Below are 16,583 nucleotides of genomic sequence, written 5' to 3' on the forward strand. Positions count from 1 at the left end.
GAAATTTGGCTGTACTTTGTGCTTCCATTTCTCCATCTGTAAATTAGAGATAAGTCATATTCACTTTGAGAAGAACTTTTAAATAAGCTGATAAATTGTATTATCAGAGAAGATGAATTATTCAGTATAGACTTTATGTTGTGACAGTGGGGAAATACTGTAGAATATATTTGATGGAAATTAAAGTTATGACGCTTGATCACTGCTCACATTAAATATAGTTTACATCAGTGTCACAGTAGCTGTTGCATAAATGTGTACTTGAGGGCAGGATAAGATGTATTTACCTTGGTTTATTATTGTAAGGATTTCTTAATTATGCTTAATTTCTTATAGGAGGTGCTGAAACAGCTACAAGGAAGTATTGAAGATGAGACAATGGCATCTTCTGGACAAATTGACTTAATGGAACGACTTAAAGGTAAATTTAGAATTATGTTTTAAGTAGGTTCATTTGTTTCTTAGTTGTTGTTGCTTTAGGATAAAATTTTCCAACTCAGCTGCATCTTCTTTCCAGTGCTAACTTTGGAAGTTAGGCATAATCTCAGTGTCTGTTATTTTTTGCCAATTATTTTAAGACACATTTTCAAAAAAGAATGTGTTCTTATGTTGCTTTTGTGCTTTTGCTACTCTTACCACAAGGCTTCATATGAATTGCATTTGATATATCTTACGCTTTATTCACTTCTTCATGAAAAAACTGGTTTTAATTGTTTAAATTAGTGGTGGATTAGTTCCGCCAATATTCTGAACTCATTTACATGCCCTGCCCTTTCCCTGTCACATTACTAGAACTGTATCTGTCATGCTGAAAATTGATGCTCCCTTCCCTAGAGCATGTGGTAGAACGTGTACCCATCCCGTTATATGGGATGTGCAGAGCAAGCCCAGATCAGTGACTCTCTGCATACATCTGTTATTCCTATCACAGAACCAGAAATAACGTAGAGGATGTCTACATTTAGGCCCCTATGGTGGAAACATTTATCATTTACATGATGCAGAGCATCTGTGGGATCCCTGAGAAAGAAGCTATTAGGAAGTGGGACACGAGCAATTCATACGATATTTATGCCACACGCTGCCCATTTTTTAAGGCAGGCAGGCATACTGGTGTCGTGATAATGTTCTGGTTGGCAGGATTGTAGTTTGGGCATCTCATTTAGAGGATTAGTATTCTCTAACTGTACCATTAAGATTGGTTTTGTTCACATTATGTTCTGTGTATCCTAAAGCAAAATGTTTTAACTGTTTCCATCAAAAGTCATAGATTTGTTCATGAAGTATGAAATTAAGATAGAAATTATCTTTTAGATTTGTGCTGCTCAATTTCAGCTCTGAAAATGTTTGCTCTTTATTACCCAGAACTGAACTTGGAAAGTAGTAACTTCCCTGGAGTGAAGTTAAGGCCAAAGGTGTCCATGCGTTCATATGGGAGCTGGGAAGGGTCTGTGTCAAGCCCTTCAGGAGAGTGCAGTCCTGTTCCCATAGGATCATTTCCAAGAAGAAGATTTATGAATGGAAGCAGAGGAAGCACTGGTTATTTAGAAGAGCTAGAAAGAGAGAGGTAAACTTCTTCATTTATTCATTCAGTATGCATTGACTTCTAATTTTAACATGAAAATTTACTAACGTATCTAATATTTAGCTATCATGCATATGATTTTGATTAGTGGTATACTTATCCTACCAGGGAAGGAAACCAGGAATATACATTAGATTTAAATACACAAAACCATCAGAAATCCTAAAACACATAATATAGCTTCTGCATATATGTATTTCATTGTTACTGTTTGTTTGCTGAAGGTTATTTTATTTGGATCAGCAGATTTTCAGCACCTTAAATATTTTTTGGAGGTGGGGGGTGGAGCATCCCAAACACCTCCATATCGCCTCACCACTATTGATAAGTGCTGAAACTGTAGCAATGTGATGGTGCAGTCTTTCTCTTGTTTGCAAATGGTTATAGCTAACATAGGTGGTTGATTGGTTACTTAATATTAGGAGTCGTTTACCTAGTGATTCTTTTCTCTTAACAAAAATGATTGCTAAACAAAGGCATCTTGAAGATGTCATCCCCATATGATGTTTTGCCTGTTGGCAAAACCATAGACATTTTTTTTTTTTCTTGGAAGGTAATATGAAGAACATACATCTAGGGCATATTGCAAAGTTGTCCCACAATATCAATCAATTGTGAAGGAAATGCAAAGTAAGAGACATGCAGCTGTTTCCATTGAAGGCTGCTTTATATTCTAAAATGAATCTGACTGAAATCCCAGATGTTTTCAGAGGCCTCTCTGCAAGACAGGGGTTTCTAAAGATGTGGGCATTGAAAGCTACTTGATGGATGGGATGTGTGGTGGGTTGAACTTAGCTGGCTGCCAGGTGCCCACCCAGCTGCTCTCTCACTCCCCCTCCTCAACAGTACAGGAGAAGAAAATACGATGGAAAAAGCTCATGGGTCAAGATAAGGACAGGGAGATCACTCACCCATTATCATCACGGGCAAACCAGACTCGACTTGGGGAAAATCAATTTATTTTACTGCCAATTAATAACAGAGTAGGATAGTGACAAATAAATACAAAACTAAAAATACCTTCCCACCCACCCCTCCCTTCTTCCCAGGCTCAGCTTCACTCCCAACTTCTCTATCTCTTCCCCCCACTTCAAGTGGCGCAGGGTGATGGGGAATGAGGGTTGTGGTCAGATCATAACACTTTGTCTCTGCTGCTTCTTCTTCCTCACGCTGTTCCCCTCCTCCAGCAGGGGTCCCTCCCACGGGACACAGTCCTTCATGAACTGCTCCAACGTGGGTCCTTCCCACGGGGTGCAGTCCTTCAGGAACAGACTGCTCCAGCGTGTGTCCCCCGCAGGGTCACAGGTCCTGCCAGAAAACCTGCTCCTGCATGGGCTCCTCTCCATGGGCTGCAGTTCCTGCCAGGAGCCTGCTCCAGTGTGGGCTCTCCATGGGCTGCAGCTTCCTTCAGGGAGTATCCACCTGCTCTGGCATGGGGTCCTCCATGGGCTGCAGGGGGACAACCTGCGTCACCATGGTCTTCTCCACGGGCTGCAGGGGAATCTCTGCTCCGGTGCCTGGAGCACCTCCTCCCCCTCCTTCTTCACTGACCTTGGTGTCTGCAGGGTTGTTTCTCTCACATTTTCTCACTCCTCTCTCTCACAGCTGCAGTGCAGCATTTTTTACCCTTTCTTAAATATGTTATCACAGAGGCGCTACCAACATTGCTGATTGGCTCAGCTTTGGCCAGTGGTGGGGTCTGTCTTGGAGCCAGCTGGAACCATAATACAAAAGCTTGGTGGGTAGCACTTTAGAAACCCCTGCTCTGAAGGGGCTTTCCTGGTGTTTAGTAAAACTTTTGCAATCAAGAGCTGAAAGGAGTACACTTTCCTCTAAGGTACTATGTCTAGGTCCCTTTCTTTCAGTCCTATCAATAAAATTGAAGCAATTTCCCATGAGTCTGTTCTGATCCTGATCTAGTAGACACTCCATTTTTTCATTTTCCTAGTCAGGATCACTAATCATGTTTGCTTCCTCTCATAAAATCTAGGTTCATGAAGGGTTGTATGAGAATATTTTCGCTTAATTTAGGAATCTCTTCCCACTTGCTCATTCCAGTCTTTAAGAATCTAATGTGTCTGCCATTTGAACTAATGGCTATCTTCCCTTCCAGTTTTCCATTGAAATGGACTTTCTTTGTAGTGCCTAGACTATTAGCAAGATTAATGGAACAGTTCTCCATGTATGGTATTTCATAGGGACAGGGCACCTTGGTTCTTATTCAGAGTAAGAACCTTGCAGTAGTCTTTGATGTCCATCTTAACAAAACAGCGTACTTGTTTGTATTCTTTCCAGTGCTATATTCTACCACATTATAGTAAAATCTTTAAGTGTACTTGGGGCTTTCAGTTAAAGTTCAAATGAACTCCAGGTCACTCAGAACAAGGAATATTAATTTATAGCAACTGGAGTTCTTCAATGTGGTTAGTACATCTCTTTTATGATCTGTCATCCTTTCCCACTATTGTGGATTCTAAGGTGACAGTTTTTTGGATGTTTTTCTCAGTGATAATGACAGCTTAAGCAGTGAACTGATCTTTGTTTAAAATAACCCTGGGGAAAAAAAAAGGGAGAGGGGTATTTTTATTTGAGATGAGTTCACTGATCTGGTTATGAAACACTACACAAGCAGTGTTACTGTCACAATTGAGGGAGTCAAGATTTGTGCTGCTGAGAAAATGATCTGTAGAGACATGGTCAGATAACATCTGGCTTCATTATTAGTGAAATGATTAATAATCAAAACTGCCCTATTCATTACGCTGTTTGAGGGGACATGTAAGAACACTTAGGGCATCAGCATGGACCCTGAATAGCCAAAAGAATCAGAATTTGAGGGTGGGGGACACAGGACAGTGCATCTGGAATCACTAATTTCTGAAAGGAAAAGTAACCACTTATTTTCTTATGCTTTGTTTTTAAATTTGTTTGGCACATTTAGTAAGTTTCTGTGTTTCTAAACATATTTAACAAATATTTATTTTCTAGTAGATTGTGTTGTTTGTATTAAAACAGACTTTCAAAGAACTCATGGAATTTGCAAATCTCAATATTTAAACAATTTGGAAAGAAAACTAACGTTTTTCAGAGATCTGAAACAGGAACTTTTCCACCCAGGAATCTAATACATTGGCACAATACATGCTGCTTGTGGGCAAGAGTGTTTGGCTGAGGATCAAGTCATTTATTAACTGTGTGTGAATTTGGCAAATTCACTACATGTTTAGCTTGGCCAAAATGATCTTCTGAAGGGAAAAAAAATGGATTCGGTTACCAGAATAAATGATGAAATTGTCTGTATATTTCTCTTTTGCTCATCTCCCCTCTACTTCCAAAGTGTTGGGGGGGGGGGGAGAGGGTATATGTGTTTAGGTTACCAGTTTAGAATAGAATTCCTATTAAATGTGCCCTGCTTTCTCTCTGGCTAGTTCCAGATGTATTTGGTTTTATTGAATTACTGAAGCATGTACCTAAAAAAATTTTAATAGTATTTTCTGTAGAAACAGCTAACATATCCTAAAAATTTGCTGTTTCAATAATTATTTTTTTTTATGCAGACAATTCTGTTTCATTTTCCTATTTTATGTATTGCTTGGTTGAAAGAGAGTTGTACATGTTTTGCCTCTGGTGTTGAGCAAAAGCTACTGTTTGAAATATCAGTAGCTTTGAGAGTAATTTTCAGGAATTGTTACCTTTTCAAGGTTTTGTCATTTTATGGCCTACTAATAGAAGTGAAATTATTAATTATAATAGTAATTACGTAATGTAAGTAGAGTAGCATATATTTTCTTACCCTTCTTACTGGGAATAACATTGACATATTTATCCAAAAAAGATTTCCAAAAGAAGAAACCACTTTTCTGTGATCCTGCATTCATTCAGCTTTACTTATTGTTGGGAGCTTCAAAAAAACATCACAAAACCCCACAAAAACCAAACCCCCACCCCCACACACATTAGACAAGTCTTTCGAAATACTCATCCTGTAGAAAAGGAGTTCAAATTGAAAACCTTTTTTCCTCATAAAAGCATTATAATGTTCAAAAAAACTTACTTCATTTGCCTTGCTGCATTCTCACTGAACTTGACAGTATATGGCAGAGAACAGAATATTCTGATATTGTGAAAGTACTGATATAAACAATCTTGAGGTGTAAAAAGATGGAATAATTTCCATCAAAATTTTTCTTTGATCAGTAACAGTTCTTCCACCTTAAACTCTCTCCTAACTTCAAAATCATGATCAGCAACAGATGAGAATAATCTGATTCGTACCATTAGAAAAAGCATTTACAAATAAAAATACTTTTTATAAGGATTGATTTAATTATACTTTTGCAAGTTTAATTTCATAAACTGGACAGACCCAGTGCATGGACACACATGGAGGGGGGGGGAAAAGGGAAGCTGCTGTTAGGAAAATGTCATTCCCTAACTGTTGTATCAATTAGTCTTTACAGTAAGAAATTGTATGAACTTTCTTAAGATATATATAGTTTACATTGTATACTGCATAGTCATGGTTAAGTCAGCATGACTAAAGGACCCCAGCTCATTAGGGGCTGTCATCCTCCTCCTTGCACCCTGAAGAATAAAGGATACCCCTGAACTACCGAGATAATGCCAGCATCCTAGCCCCTCTAACACCTCTGTGAAGCCCTACCATTATCTGGCATCAGAGATAAGTAACTGTAGCAAGACTGACTCTGGGGACATCTAGATCAAGAAAGAAGCAGGTGGATGATGACGCCATAGAATTATAGTTGCTTTGCCAAACAGTAGTATGTGTGTGTTAAGTAGTGATTGGTCAAATCATGTTGTATCTGAATGCTTGAAAGGTATAAGAACCCTGTGTAAAAACTGCATTTGGTGTGCCCCAATTTGAATGGGACACCTCAGGCGCATGAATAAAAGAATTACTCTTGTAATTCTATACTTTGCGTCCTAGCCTCTCTCCTTGGTCGGCACAGGCCAGTTGTGAAATTTTCGTGACGCTGTGCAAAATGCCTGCGTGTACAGAAATCAGGCAGCCAGGGTATGTGTTAGAGATTTGGGAAGTTGGGAGGCAAAAAGAGGGACTCTCTCACAGACTTTCCCTGAGCAGAATCTATTAGCATTTCATTCGGTCTGACTAATGTGTCCCAACAACAGGGTTACAGCCCTTGACTTAGGGAATTCCTGCCCGGACCCATCCTTGTGACTGAGGAATTCCAGTTATCCTGTAATTCTGCTATAGTTGCCTGCAACAGTAGGGTAATTGTTGTTTGTTTCTTTTCACTGATTTTTGATTGTAAACCCACCTGGTATAATAGCTGTCCAAGTAAATTACTTTATGGTCTTGACATTCTTTATTTAAAAAACAAGCAAACAAAACAAAACAACTCCACAGTTCTGTTTCAACGTAGCTGTTGAAATCAAATCTCGAAAGTTCTGTTATTCTTTGTGTTTAAAAACATTCATCACTCTTAGGTTTGTGTAGTTTTTCTTAGATGTGTGTAGTTTTTCAGTCTTTTGCAGCTAAAGAACAGCTTGACAACTGAATTGTTAGCATAACGCTATGGTTTTCCTTAACCTCTTTCATAGGTAATGTAGCTGTCATTAAAATGTGATTCAATAGAATAGGCAATGCCAGTTACTTCTTTATACATCTGAATTTTTACAAGAATTCTTTTTTTTTTTCCTTTCCAAGATGTATCGAATCCTGTCAGTATTATTCTCAGTTCTGTCCATGTGTCCTTGAAAAAAATTAGGGCTATTAGTTTAGCAGTAACTAATATAAACTAGATCCTGGAAATTTTAATTTTCCATTTGAACAATGTTCAGGTTACTTGCTTTGGGTATGGAATATTAACCTTAAGTCATTAAAACTAATTTGAAATAGTTTAAAAGCAGGAACTAAGATACTTTAAAATATGCATTTTTAAATTCTTTATCCTACATGAAGTTCTTTCATGTGAAAGCTTGATTATCTTCTTTCCAAATCATGATTGAGATGCATTAAGAAAGTAGTCAAGGGGAATTTTTATTTTTGTTGTATGTTGGTTTTGTTCCTTAACAAAATATTTACAGTAATTATCCATGACTTGTTTGTGCATTTTACAAAGGTTCATATGGCTCTTGCTCAGAAAGACTACAACCTGAGTTTAGAGAGAGAAGGATGTAGAAGTTAAGGGATGGGAAATAATACTGGGAAAATTTGTATGCAGCTTTCTGTCCTCTAGGTTAGTGTTTGAGTTCAGTCTTAAGCATTATCAGTCCAGCTTTGTTTATGAATGCTATGCTAATTTAATTTTTTAAGTACCTCTATCTTTATATTGGCTGTAAACTAATATGATTTTAGCATTTCCTTTTATGTTAATGAGCAATATTAAAATGTCAGAAGGAAGAAGAGTGCTTGCAGAAAGCACTTACAAGAAACAAACTTTTATTTAAAGAAAAAAAAAAGTGGCTTGTCTGTATACCCCTACTAGCAGGATTTGGGCTGTAAAATTTTAAAATGTATTTTTAAAAAGTGTAATAACAATAAACAATATGTAACTATATTGATAAAATTTGCAGCTATATAAATGTAGTTTATAAAGGATTGATAAAATAGTATGTAAAACTTTTAATATTTTTTCATAGTTTGCATATAAACGTCTTCAGTTCCTTATATTGGTATTCTGATATCTTTATAATTCTAAATAGGTATCATAAGCATATTGCAGATCTGAGTAGTTATAACTACTCAGGTCTGCAATATGCTTATGATAACCATTTAGAATGTGTTAAGCAGCTGTAAATGTATCCTGTATATAACATATGGTGGAAAAATACTCTTTGAAAGTGTTTTTAATAATCATGGTTTTGTGTGCTTTAACATTGTTTTGTCATGGATGACAGAGTGAGGAGGCACTACAAAGGCAGAAAAGATAACTGAATTTAGTAATGGAATCCTGAGGTGTATACTCTTCTGCAATATCCAAGCCTTTTCTTAAATAGCAGTTGTAGTTTGCTGCATTGTATAAAGCATATTGTCATAAAGAAGCAGGATGCAAGTTAGCACGTGACTAATAACTGCTTAGATTTCACAAAATGCCTCTCGGCTATAGATTTCAAACTGGTTTTATAAAGAACTATAGGTATTCTTTCTTTTACAGATGTGGATCTGATATACAAGAAGTTAAAGTGACTTGCTTAGCACAGCATAGTTGGATAGTTTGATTAGCTAGGGCCAGGGAACAGAACCCATCTTCTCAACTTCTTGTTAGTGCCGTCTTCATCAAACCTCATTTCTTATTTCACCTTTTATATAGGTATCAATGCTTATTGCTGTACTTGTATTTGATAATGAAGACTTACTAGTGAGACATTTCTGGCTTTTGTTTTTGATAGATCTCTGCTGCTTGTGGAGCTTGAGAAGGAAGAGAAAGAAAAGGACTGGTATTATGCTCAGCTTCAGGAACTTACTAAAAGGATTGATAGTATCCCCCTTACTGAAAATGTAAGTAACTACAGCATGCTCATTTATGTATCTGGTGCTATGATCTCTGTTTATATGCTGTGTATATTTTATGAATTTAGGGACATTCTCTACTATTGTTTTCATTTAAAGCATTTTTTTGTTCACTATGCAAAGTTAATTCAGACTAAATAATGTATTTTTTCCTTTGCGGTTCCCTGTTTTTCAGATGTTATTTTACCTGTTAAAATTTGTACCCATCAGTATGAATGTCAGTGCTAGAGAGGAGCACTGAAAAGTTGTTATGACAAATGAGTTATATGTCAGTAGGTTTCTTCTTTAACTGTATCCCCCAAAGGCCTTTTTTTTCTATCAGTTCTGTTATTTTATGGATTCTTTTAATTTTGAGAGCAATATTAGCCTAAGAGACCATTTACACAGGAGCTCTTAATTCAGAACAGTGAGTAAAGTGGTGCTATAGCCTATGCAGGTATTAATGCCCCTGCCAACTTTTACCTTGGCATCTCCAAACTATAGTCAAGTCGCTGTTTTCTGGGATAATGAAGATCTCCGATATCCCAGATAATACAGGTTTTCCTGCTGTCAGACCTCAGCAGCTTGGATATATTTACAGTGCATTCTTTATGTACATACAGTTATGGGAAGACTTGGTTGCCCATCTTTACAGAGCCATATCTGTTCAAGAATCAGTTTAGCTGTATTTATGCAGTACTGTCAGAACTAGTCAGCTTCCTGGAAGTAGAAATAGAATATGGAAACACTTTAGTGACTGGAGTGAAACAGCTGGGCTTCAGCAAATCTAATATTGAGTCACAGCCAAGTTAATCAGAAAACCAGGGACAAGGGGAGAAAGAAGGAAAAGGGACCTTGAGGAAATGTCATCCATTTCCCAAAGGCATTGTCAGCTGTATCTGTTTCACTCTAAATGTGTCATAGGTTTTAAGATGAAGTTTCCTCAACTTCATAGGTAATCAATTAACTTAGCTCTTCGTATTATTAGAATGTTTTACTTAACATCTATGCTAAATCTCTTTTGTGGCAATTTATGTCCATCACTACTTATTCCATCCACAGGATAGATCCCATTCTTTTTTAGCAGTGTTTTACATATTTGTAGACTGTTATATCTCTTGTTGGCTTTCGGAATTGACCTTGGTGAAGTCTTCTGGGAGACCTGCTGTTGGTGACTTGTTTATCTGCAAACTGAATAATTGTCAAAAAACAGTGAAGAGTTGACTTCTAGCAATAATGAAAAAATACATCAGCCATAATTGAATTTTCTAAGAATAAATAAAACTTTTCAACTTTATCATAGTTTCCTCAAAGTTTCACATTTCTGCCTCTCAGTTCAGCTCATGTTTTTGTCTCATGCTTTGAAATGCACAACCTTCTCATTTCTGTGCATCTGCCAGAATACAGTTGGGCACTAGGGTTGTGCTTCAAGCTTTACCTTTCTTTTCATATGTCTGTAGCTGAAGGCTTCCTTCTGACCTTCTTTTAAGACCCTTTCCCTTTTCATTTACCTTAAAAAAAGGGTAATGAATTCCGCATTCATAAGATCTCTGCATATTATTGGTGGAACAGAGTGACTAATGTATACTGGCTTTGATTTTTCCTTTTTCCATACCAGGAGAACCTCTAGAACAAAGCAGCAAAGGTAATTTCTGTCTTCTGTCAGTGACCATCAATAATGTGGTGCTATGGTAACGCCAAAAGGTCTGCCATGTCCCTGTAATACATAGCACTGTTTTAAGACTGATGGTGAAATAGTAGTATTCGGTGAATACTATAGAATAGTGTATTCGGTTTAGGTGGCAAGGTTTTCAGGAGGGGGGCACTGCAGGGGTGACTTCTGTGAGAAGACACCAGAAGCCACCCCCATGTTGGACAGAGCCGGTTCCAGCCGGCTCCAAGATGGACCCGCTGCTGGCCAAAGCTGAACCAGTCAGCAAAGCTGGTGGTGCCTCTTTGATAACATATTTAAGAAAGAGCAAAAAATGCTGCGCAACAGCAGCTGGAAGAGAGAGTGAGAATATGTGAGAGAAACAACTCTGCAGGCACCAAGGTCAGTGAAGAAGGAGGGGGAGGAGGTGCTCCAGGTGCTGGAACAGAGATTCCCCTGCAGCCTGTGGAGAAGACCATGGTGATGCAGATTGTCCCCCTGCAGGAGCAGGTATTCTGGCAGGAACTGTGGTCCATGGGGGACTCATGCTGGAGCAGTCTGTTCCTGAAGGACTGCACCCCGTGGAAAGGAGCCATGCTGGAGCAGTTCTTGAAGGACTGCAGCCCATGGGAAGGACCCGTGTTGGAGAAGTTCGTGAAGGACTGTATCCTGTGGGTGGGACCCCACGCTGGAGCAGGGGAAGAACGTGAGGAGGAAGGAGCAGCAGAGACAAAGCGCTATGAACTGACTGCAACCCCCATTCCCTGTCCCCCTGCGCTGCTCGGGGGGAGGAGGTAGAGAAGTCAGGAGTGAAGTTGAGCCTGGGAAGAAGGGAGGGGTGGGGGGAAGATGTTTTTAGATTTGTTCTTATTTTCTCACTATCCTACTCTGTTATTAATTGGCAATAAATTAAATTGATCTTCCCCAAGTTGAGTCTGTTTTGCCTGTGATGGTAATTGGTAAATAATCTCCCTGTCCTTATTTCAACCCATGAGCTTTTCATCATATTTTCTTCTCCTGTCCTGTTGAGAAGGAGGAGTGATAGAGCAGCTTGGTGGGCACCTGGCGACTAGTCAGGGTCAATCCACCACAAGTAGTTAGGTGCTTTGTAAAACTTCTTCCTGAAAGATTTAAAATTTTATCAGTCGTCTTATACTTGTGTATAATTGTTCCTATTATTGAAGAATGACTATGCCTTCTAGTTTTTCTTTTCATACATTCATGCAGTCATTGTTTTTGGTTTGTGGTCTATTTAGTTACTAGTATCTTTTTGCTGGAGAGCAGACTAGAGAAAAGTCTTCATAAAATTAAGTACAGCTGCCATATTTGCTCATCACCTCCCTTTTTTGAAAGAGCTCATGTCCTCTTCCAGAAAGACAGTTCTCGCTGATATTTAAATGATGGATCTTCTAATCTTCCATGGCATTCATTTAATTTTACTTGCCACTCCCGTATAGCTATGTATTTGAAACCACTGACCTGACAAGAAATTAAATAAATTCATATTCATCTAGCAAGAACAGTTAGAGTGAAAGATAATCATGTGTATCAAAAGATGATATCAACTAATTCACTTTTTGAGCAAACATGTTTACTGGACCTGTTACTATTTTCCACATGCTTGAATAACTAACCTGTGTACATATGATGGAATGGTGGAATCTGCCTTGCTGGAAATATTCAAAACTTGTCTTGACTTGGGCCTGAATAACCTAATCTAAGGCCCTGCTTTCAGCAGAAGGTGGGACCAGGTGATCTCCAGAAGTCCCTGTCAGCCTAGACTTTTCTATGTTTCTATAATCTTTTAAAATAAAGCTTGAGGGAGTTGAACTTAAACCCACTTTCTTGCTAATTTTTAGTATTTTCCCTTAGTTGCAAAGACCTGTTTTTTAAAATAAACATTAAAATTATAAACTAGCTTTACTGATGCCTTGAAAAATATATTGGTTGGAGTACCTTTCCTTAAGCAATGTTGTAGGTTATGAATTCAACAGCTATGTTAAAAAACAGGTTAGTTAAAAAATGTTAATGAATTATATTGTCTCAATGTTTATATATTGCTTTTAGTTATTTGACAAGACTTGCAGGTAGCCTGTTTGTTTACCAATATTACGTGTTCTTGTTTTTAACAATGTAGTAATATTTTAAGGGTCTATTTTCATGTTTTGTTTATGAAGTTTGGTGTGGAAATGTAATTGTTTTGCTTTTGTTCAGAGAAATACATAGTTTATATCAACCTTATTTAAAATGCCTTCTTTGTACTTCAATTTCAGTTCTCCTTGCAAACAGATATGACCAGAAGGCAGTTAGAGTATGAGGCAAGGCAAATCAGAGCTGCAATGGAAGAACAACTAGGTACTTGTCAGGACATGGAGAAGCGAGCACAGGTATAGTTTTTCTTTCATTAGTAGAAGGAATGGGAAAAGGTTTTCCTGTGTTTTCATTAAGTTATTGGTGGTTCATATCTTTAAACTGTGTGTAAGCCCAGCGAATACCTTAAAACATTTATCTAGCCTTTTAAATACAAAAATAAGAATTGAAACATAGAAAATACCTACTCAGCAAAAAGGACCTTTATCTGCCTGTTTAAAAGAAAGCTTGTGAGTAGGTGGGAGTAGTAGACAATGTCTTGAAAAGAAAGTAATTTTTGATCATTTGGTTGTAATTCATTTCAATTTTAGCTTTGAACAAACGTGTAATTGCAACTGCTTTATTTTGTTTGTCGTGTTGTTGAAGTTTGTGCTTTTAAGTTTAGAGTAAATTCCAGTTACTGTTGTTAAGTTTCCTTGACCAGAAAGCATGTATCAAGGAATAATCTTTGAAAATGAGATATATCAGCAAAATGTAATTTGCATCCTTACCTGTAAATTCTTTATGTATAAAGTATATGTATAATTCTGTATGCAAATCATGTTACACACATTTGGAAGTATAATTCAGAATGTAATTGTGTGTAAATGAAATTATCAATTGCATGCTGGCTTTAAAAAAATATTCCCCCACAGTAGTAGAGTGACAATTTAAATTATATATTGCCATCTATTTCCATAGATGTTAAATAGCCAGTTTTTTTATTAATAGCCAACTTTTAATAAAAATAGTCTCTTTAGGCTTCATTTTCTTCACCAAATTTACCTCAACACAAAATTCTACATATGAAATATTTCTAATGAATTATGTTTGTAATTAAAATTTAAAACAGCTTTTTCTAAAGCAAGTAATTTAGTAGAACTTTTCAGAAAATTCTTATTTTAGCAAAATATGCATCCTCTAATTGTAGAGTTCACTCTATGAGGTATGTACATTAAGGCCATGTAAGGATCTATATTGATGTACTCAGACAGACCAAAGTTCACTCTTCCTTGTTTTAAGCTGCTTGGATAACTGTCTCTGATCTGGAAGCCATATGGCTGTGTTATAGAGGTTTATCAGCTATGGTGCTGCCCTGCACTAATACAGCTGTGCTACTTGTGTGCAGCCAGCTCCAAATGAAGGCAGAACAGACTCAGAATTGTCTGCGTATGTCTGGTTAGCCCTGTTGTAAAAGAAAGTAATACTGAATCGACTCTAGAATTTCTGAGCAAGATATCTTCTTACTAACAAGCTGGCCAAACTTTAAGTGCACTCAGAGAATAAATCAAGTATTTCTAAGATTTGACTATAGTTATATCACTATGAAAGTAATTAAGTTGTCTCTAAATGTGTACTTCCCTACACATTCTGTTTTAATTGGGGGGGGGGGGGCACTACCAAGAGGATGTTGAATTTTTTTATGGTTTTCTGAATTAATGTTTGCACATGGGTTTATCACAACTATTTTATTCCCTATACATATGTATAACACCTATATACTTATGGAGATTAGTGTCTATTAGGATTATATAAAGATTATAAAGTAGGAAATAACTAATCTGCATTGGTTTTATTATACTAAGTACAGGTGCCAAAGCTGTGTACAAGTTAATTGTTGTATAAATACTTAAAAGCAAATTCCAGATTATTCCACTGTAATGTTCAAATGTGAAAACTGAACTTTTCATATTTGGCAGGTATAGTGAACTTGCTAGTTTTTCAACTTTCATTTTGCTCTATATTTTTGTTCCTCCATGATCGTGATACAGAATACAATGCCAAATGTAAGTTGGAGGAAGAGAAAAGTTGAGCTATATAAAGACTGGCATTTCAGACAACTCTGTATTAATAGTCCCCAAATACTTATTCTGTGAGAGAGCTGATAACCTGCCGCTGGCCAAGATATTCATGTACTAGCTGCCCTTTCTCCCGGACCTTAAATTAATAGTAAAATAATAGCCTTCTCCCTTTCTCATTTGTCATCATTGGGACTTGCTTCCTTTAACCTCCTTCTTCTGAAACACTGTGTACATTAGTTAGCTCACAGCAACTAATTAGTTATGCATTATCCTTTATGAAGTTTGTATACAACCACATGCCCAACAGTTATTAAAAAAGATGCATTAGTAGTGTTAGCAATTTATTTTAGCTTATCCATTTAAACTTCACATGGTAGTTCTTATTTGAAAAAAGAAAAAGACGTAGTTAATCACATTTTGACTATTCAAATATTGTAGTCCAATACTTATAAGCAGAAGTAAAATTTCATTTCTGTAAATGTGGTGAGTTGACCTCAGTTAGCAGCCAAACGCCCCCCCAGCCTCTCATTCACTCCCCTCTCCCACAGGATGGGAACAAAATAGAAGGAAGTTGAAAAGATCAAAATAACGACAGTTTAATAGGGAAAGCAAAAGCTGCATGTGCAAGCAAAGCAAAAAGAAGAATTCATTCACTACTTCCCATCAGTAGGCAGATGTCCAGCCACTTCCTGAAAAGCAGGGCCTTAGCACATGTAATGGTTGCTTGGGAAGACAAATGCCATAAGCATGAATGTCTCCCTTTTTCCTCCTTTCCCTGAATTTTTATTGCTGAGCACAACATCTCATGGTATGGAATATCCCTTTGGTCAGTTGGAGTCAGCTGTCCTGGCTGTTCCCTCCCAGTCTCTTGTCCACCCTCAGCCTACTCGCTGTTGGGAGAGGGAAGAGAGAGAAAGCCTTGATGCTGTGCAAGCACTGTTCAGTAGTAGCCAAAACATTGGTGTGTTATCAACACTGCTTTAGCCACAAATACAAAGCACAGCACTATAGGGGCTGCTATGAAGAAAGTTAACTCCATCCCAGCCAGACCCAGTACAGTAAAATCTTAAAAAATAAAAAATAAATTCTAATTCCAAGACTTGAAATCATGTTCACATAGAATGTATTTTTCCTTCATGCCAGAACAAAAATTATCTCATTAGGTTTAGAGTTTCTTAAAATCTCTCCAAAAAAATGATCATTCTTGTAGGAATTTATTCCAAGAACTTTAAAAATTGGCTAAAACAGCAGACCACTATAGGTTTCAGAAAACTTGCATTGTGGTGTGGGTTGACACTGGCCAGCAACTAAGCACTCACCAGCCGCTTGCTGACTCGCCCCGCACAGCGGGATGGAGAAGAGAATTGGAAGGGCAGAAGCGAGAAAAACTTGTGGGTCAAGATAAAGACAGTTTAAGTGAAGGGGGAAAAAAGGGGAAAAAAAGCAAATGATGCAAAGGCAATCACTCACCACCTCCCACAAGCAGACTGATGCCCAGCCAGTCTCCCAGCAACAGCTACTGTGGAAAGACTACCCCCCATCCACCCCCGAGTTTTATTGCTGAGCATGATGTTATACGGCATGGAATATCCCTTTGGTCATTAGGGTCAGCTGTCCTGGCTGTGTCCCTTCTCAATCTCTTGCCCACCCCCCAACTTACTCGCTGAGGAGGGGTAGAGTGAAAAAGAGGCGGCCTTGATGCTGCGCAAGCACTGTTCAGAA

At 37.7% G+C, this 16,583-nt stretch overlaps 1 protein-coding gene across 1 annotated transcript in view; it reads left to right on the top strand.

Moving 5' to 3' along the window:
• LOC143171856 (adenomatous polyposis coli protein-like) overlaps window positions 1-16,583 on the top strand; it is a 169,158-nt gene that overhangs the window by 77,064 nt on the left and 75,511 nt on the right. The window contains exons 3-6 of the mRNA XM_076360955.1: window positions 337-421; window positions 1,366-1,567; window positions 8,960-9,068; window positions 12,984-13,097. Of these exons, the coding sequence (XP_076217070.1) occupies window positions 337-421; window positions 1,366-1,567; window positions 8,960-9,068; window positions 12,984-13,097 (510 nt within the window). The remainder of the gene's footprint in view (window positions 1-336; window positions 422-1,365; window positions 1,568-8,959; window positions 9,069-12,983; window positions 13,098-16,583) is intronic.

Source organism: Aptenodytes patagonicus, chromosome W, assembly GCF_965638725.1.
Source record: "Aptenodytes patagonicus chromosome W, bAptPat1.pri.cur, whole genome shotgun sequence".
Classification (NCBI taxonomy): Eukaryota; Metazoa; Chordata; class Aves; order Sphenisciformes; family Spheniscidae; genus Aptenodytes; species Aptenodytes patagonicus.